At 46.4% G+C, this 6,084-nt stretch overlaps 1 protein-coding gene across 1 annotated transcript; it reads right to left on the minus strand.

The window, feature by feature from the left end:
* Window positions 1–270: 270 nt before the first annotated feature.
* SCGB1C1 (secretoglobin family 1C member 1) lies at window positions 271–1,393 on the minus strand. The gene is made up of 3 exons (XM_072639596.1): window positions 1,250–1,393; window positions 821–1,011; window positions 271–507 (listed from the first exon to the last, which is right to left on the minus strand). Exons 1-3 carry the CDS (start codon window positions 1,308–1,310, stop codon window positions 472–474), a joined length of 288 nt encoding a protein of 95 aa, XP_072495697.1. The 5' UTR covers window positions 1,311–1,393; the 3' UTR covers window positions 271–471.
* Between the last annotated feature and the right edge of the window lie 4,691 nt (window positions 1,394–6,084).

Consider the following 6,084-nt stretch of genomic DNA (forward strand, 5'->3'; position numbering starts at 1 on the left):
TCCAATGCTCCTCTGGACAGGTGTGCTCTCGTGTCTGTCTGTGTACCTGAGGGTCTCAGACAGAGCTAATGGACTGGGAGATTGATTTCAGTGTAGATATCTTAGGGAGCAGGAGGAGGATGAGGGGGCCCTACATTTTATTTTCCATTCTCTTCCCTTGGCCTCTAAAGAGGACCTTGGACAGGCTAGGGCAACATGCCCCCTTCTCTCCCTCCACCCCAGACCCTTCGGTTCCACAGCTAGGCTGGACACAAGGGGACACAAGGCAAGAACAGCCCGCTGAGACTTTATTGACAAAGTAGTTTGGGACAGGTTTGTCTGGAGAGGGATGGAGATGGGTGGTGATAGCCCAGGGACATCAGGAGAAAGGGAGGAGGGTCTGGTGAGGATATGGGCAGGGAGCAGCCAGGAAGAAAGGGGCAGAGGCAGGGCAGATGTCTTTCAGTGCTGACTTGGTCTTCTCAGTCATGTCTAGTCATCACCCCCATGACTGTCCAATACAACCACCTAAAATACAGATGTGGAAGTTGGGGGGGATGCTTCCTAATGTGAGAAGCCCACCCAAACCTGCTGTGGGAGGGCCCTAGGAGGGTCACTGAAAACCTTACCCCCTCCATTCCTATAGATGGACAAACTGAAACCAAGAGATTTGGTCAAAGATGACATTAGTGAGCTCTTGACCTGGGATGTGTGGGTGGGGGAGCCAGGGAGCCACAGAAACAGGAAATCTGGGGCCTGGCATCGAGGCAATGTCAGGAGCCACACTAAGGGTCTGGGGCCTGGGGGATTGAGGAGCTGGGAGGGGGATTGGGGCTCATACCAGCAGCTTGACCAATTCAGCCTTGTGCATGGGAGCTAGGTTATCGATGCATGATTTGAGTTCAGACATGGCACCCTTGGCATCGGGATTGATATCGTAGGGGGCCAGTGGCCCTTCATAGAGCTCATCCAGGGACCCGGCCAGCAGTGTCTGGAGAAACTCCAAGAAAAATTCATTGTCCGAAGCCATCCCTGGAGGTAGGGAGGGGAAGGGGGGATGTAACAAGGGGTCTCCTTGGATCCAGGAGATTGCTGTGCCCAGACCCTGCTCGTTGGACCCTTTGGACCCCCTGCACCTCGATGACCACCATATGTGGAGAGGAGGATTTGGAGCACCAGCCCCTTCTCCTAACGATTGTGGTCCAGGGTCCACCAACCCTACTGCCCTTCACTTTCATCCTATAGCCCTAATCATGGGAGACACACTCACCCAAAGACCAGCAAAGTGCAAAGGAGAGGAGAAGCAGCATCATGGTGGTGGGCCCTTTCATGGTGCAGAGAGGGCTGATCAGCCCTGGATGTCACACCCAGCTGCTCCCTCTCCTGCCCTGAGGTCCAGAACTGGGAGTTCCAGTCAGCTTGTTTCCTGGGCTTTATGCAGATGGGACCGCCCACTCCCTACCTTCCCTGCCCATGGCTCTGGTGACATCGGATTATTCTGTGGTTTGGCTAAAGCACTCCTGGGCAGGGGAGAGGGGTAGGGGAAAGGTGGGATGATGGAGCCTTTGGGACAGCTTGGGAGGCCCGGTGCAGGCCTGGTCCCAAACTGGGCAAGATCCCAGGACAGTGAGGCAAATGGAGCCAGGGCCCCTGATCCAGCTCTGTGGGCTGAGAGTCCAGCCTGCCAGCATCCAGCTGTTGGAATAAACAGGTGGAGGGTGGAGCTGGAGGCGAGCATGAGGCCAGGTGGGTGGGGTCCTTGCACTCCTTGCAGGGCTAGCCTCAGAGGCATGTTCATCATTCCTGATGGCTGTGCTTGGCTGTATATACAGTCAGATACAGATATGTATAGGTGACATGTCCTGGGAAATATAAGATACTTGTGTTACTGAGAGTGTGGAAGGATGGATGAAGATGCTGGGAGTATGAGTGGGGCCTTGTTCCTAAGTGCTCTGGGTTCAGGCTACTTGGCTTGCCCTTGGTCCCAGAAGCCTTTATCCCTTGGTGCCTCCTCTGGCCTTCTCCGTCTCAGAGTTGGGTGTCTCTCTCCGCCCCTTCAGCCTTCTTTTGTGTGGGACCTTCATCATTAGAACGTAAGTGCTTAATAAAAGCTGCATTATGCTCCTCCAGGTTGCCCCCCCACAATCTGGAGGCACAGTGGCAAGAGTGCTGGGCCTGATGTCAGAGAGATCCAATTTCAAATTCCGCTTCTGATGCTGGGCAGGTCACTTCACCAACATCTACCTAAGTATCCCCAACTGTAAAATGGGAAAAGCAGCATTCCCTCCTCCTTCCTGGCCATTGTGAGGGTTGAAGTTACCATGAGAGCATGTAGCCCAGTATCCTGCACATAGTAGGTGCTTAAGGAGTGCTTGTTCCATCCTCCCCTTCCCTTTTCTTCTCCCTGTTCCTTCCACTGTGGTTTCTGGGACCCTTTGCTGCCCATGTGACTGTCCAGGGGTTCCACTACTTTGGACCCCAGGATGTGTTGCCAAGGGCACAGATCAAGGTCTTGGGCACAAAGAAGACCATGAATCTTGCAAGGTCATTGGCCATAGCCTCTCTGGCAGCCTCTGAAAAGCCCTCATCTTTCCCTCAGGTGCATCTTGTGAAGTGCGGTTGGGTGAAAATGGTTGCCCAATTCTTTCTTCAAGAGCAGTCTGAGTCTGACTTTCCCTGGCCTCAGGGACTCTCCAAGAGGCTGGTGGGGAACCTGAGCACCCAGGGCTGGACACTGGCTCCTTGGGCAGGCTTGTCTGGGAGTTCCAGGGGCCTGGAGGCTGCTCAACTTTCCTCACTGCCTTGGGGGTCCTTCGGTCTGTAGTCTTGGCTTAGCTGGTTAGGACTTACAAGGACAAAGGGCACCAACTGGCCCAGCCAGGTCAGTGAAGAACATTATGTTTATCCTGATGCTATACTTCTGGGGCATCATCTTAGACTAGTGCTCAGAGCAGAAAGGCCAGTGAGTCACTGACTTCCCTTACTAATAATTATGTCCTTTGATGAGGGATAAATTTTCTCCTGGTTCTGGTTCCTCCTTGATAGGGAGGCTAGGTGGCTAGGGTGGAAGGATGGGAAAGCAGGTGGGAAGGAGTGGAGAAGAGAGAAAAACCTGGCATAGTCTGGCTGGCTTTCTGGGAATATCTCCCCTTCTTCTAAGGGGAGTATCCTGTGAACTAAAATTTAAGAGGGAAAGTGGAACCATTAGGACTGTCAAGACCCAAGGGAAGTCATTCTACCAAGAAGGAAAAAGGGGGAGCTGTCGCACGAAGCTGATGCCTGTGCACAGGGAGCTTGTTGAGTAGTTCAGATCTTGAAAAGATGTTAACTGAGGTTGAGAATGAACCAGTAACAGAGGATGAACAGAAGTGGGTGGCAAAGTCCTGCACAAATAGTAGCAGGCATGCTAAGGTTTAGAAGGCGCTGAGGCCATTGAAGGAACATATGGAAACCACAGTACTATTTCTGGCCCCAAAGGGCTGGGGTGCTCTGTCTTCTTCTGTTGCTTTGGAGCCATACATGTGGTGATCACATGCAGTCCTGGTGGAACCTGGCCTCTAAAGAGAGGGAATAGGCTCCTTTTCTCATACTCTGGCTGTAGTCCACAGGAAAATTACTTAAAGCTTAGCTTTGATTCATATCTAGGGTCTCCCCAAAAGGGGAGGAGCGCAGAAATCTATGGAATGCAAAACATGAATCTGATGTGGGACAGCTATTTATTTCCTCCACACAAAAAGAACCCTAACAGACAAGCACATATTGACAGACTCAAAGCAGGATTCAGTAACATAAATACTGGGAGGTTGAGGGATAAAACCATCAAGAAATAAAGTAGTTTGCAGAACTGATAAATTATCTTCTCACATTCAATCATGACATATTTAAAATGATAAACACAGGGGCTAGGGAAGGTGTTTTTTTCCTACTTTGAGGGTCTTAGGATAGGAAAGAAATACTAGTGAAGAAGGGGGTAGAGCTTGCTAGTTTTCTTAGTTGGATTATGAAAGAAGAAAAGTGTAGAAACATAGAGAAAGGAGTTGGGAGAGTGGGCATCACATGAACTTTTTTCTGAACTGGACAAAGGAGGATTGAGCACATGCCTAAACATATGAAAGAACTGTTTGGTATAGAAATACACTAACCTAAACCAACAAATGGTAGTTGGGAGAGATTTGAGGCACAGAAACAGGAAGAGTGTAGCCCAAGATTTAAGAGCAAGGGAAGAGAATGGTTACAAACAAGACAGGATGGGTCACAAGCAGGGAGATTAATAGGAAAAAAAAGAAAGGGTAGGAGCAAGAGATTGAGGTCTCAGGATGAGGTATGAGGGAGTGTCATGGAAGCAGTCATAAATCACTAACATCATATAACATAAATCACACAACTTTTCTCCTTTTTCAGTGTCTTCTTTGCAGAAAAGGAACAAAGAGGAGAAGATATGATGGAGGGAAATACACAATAAACAGTCACGGGCAGGAATGTGAATGAGACATCAGAAGAAGTGAGAGACTTGAATCCAACCAGATGTTGTATATAGGAAAGGCACCCACGATGTCAAGATTCACATGGAGTTAATATGAAGAGACCAGGGCAGAACCGATTGTATTTTGGGTGAACTCAAAAAATCAGGGGTAACAATCATGATTTCAGACAAGGCAATGAAAAAATCGGCATAGTTAAAAGAGATTTGCAGAGAAACTACATAGACAATGAAATAATATCTGCACCCAATTTTGTAGCATCTAAGTACTCAGAAAAAGCACATCAAAATCAGAGAGAAATGGATTTGTTGTTGTTTAGTTGTGTTCAACTTTTCATGACCCCATTTTGGGTTTTTGTGGCAGAGATCCTAAAGTGGTTTGCCATTTCTTCTCCAGCTCATTGTACATATGAGGATATTGAGGCAAACAGGGTTAAGTGATTTGCCCAGGGTCACACAGCTAGTAAGCATCTGAGGCTTTGGACTTAGGTTTTCCAGACTCCAGGTCCAGTGTTCTACCTGCTTCTCCACTGAGCTGCCCTTATATGTTAGGAGTAGACTCAGCTAAAATGGCACATTTACAAAACGACTATATGTGAGGGCATAAAATACTCATAAGCAAGTGCATAAAATCAGAAATATTGAATAATTTTTGACTTTACACAATTCAATAAAATCATAATCAGTAAAGAATCTTTGGGGAAAGAATTTAAACTTAAATAGAGATTAATTCAGTCCTAAAGAATTGGTAGATCAAGGAACAAAACACAGACAAGACAATTTCATGAAAGAAAATAGCATCAGTGAGACAGACAACACATCCAAACTTTTGTAGTGCAGCCAAAACAGTCCTAAGTACTTTATATCTCTTTATACTTGCATTAACGAAAGAGAGAAAGAAGAGATTGATGAATTGGGCATGAAGCTAAGAAAAATAGAAAAGCAAAATATCTTCTCCACCTTCCTCCCCCCCTCCAATCCCTAACCAACAACATAGAAATTCTGAAAATAAAAGAGGTGAACAAAATTCAAAGCAAAATTGACATTGAATTTATAAATTAACTGAAAGGTGTTGTTTCGGTTCTCATGAGATAGATAAAGCTAATGCTAATCTGATAAAAATGCCACTATCAAAAAGAAATTCATAAGAAATGAGAAGAGACAATGGAGATTTTTAGAAATACCAATGCCAAATATATGCCAACAAAATCTTTAACAAATTGAATGTGAGAATATTTACAAAAATGTAAAATACTCCAAAGAACTAAAACTAGACAGCCAACCCCCCCAAAAAACCAGACAACAACCAAATCTAGAAAAAGAGATGAAATAAGTTGTAAATGAATGAATGTTAAAAAGCAGATTCATTGAGTGCTACTCTGTGTCAAAAACTCTGTTATGTGCTAAGGGTACAAACACAAAAGTGAAGACTGTTTATACCCTCCTGGTACTTACATGAAGGTGAATCCAACCTCCAACTGCCTATTGGACATGTCCATCTGGGTGTCCTGTAAACATCTTAAACTCAACATGTCATTTTTCCTTACAAGCCTTTTCCTCTTCCAAACATTCTTATTACCATAGAAAGCACCTCTATTCTCCTGGTCCCTCAGGCTCAAACCTCG

The sequence above is a fragment of the Notamacropus eugenii genome, chromosome 2, assembly GCF_028372415.1.
Source record: "Notamacropus eugenii isolate mMacEug1 chromosome 2, mMacEug1.pri_v2, whole genome shotgun sequence".
Classification (NCBI taxonomy): Eukaryota; Metazoa; Chordata; class Mammalia; order Diprotodontia; family Macropodidae; genus Notamacropus; species Notamacropus eugenii.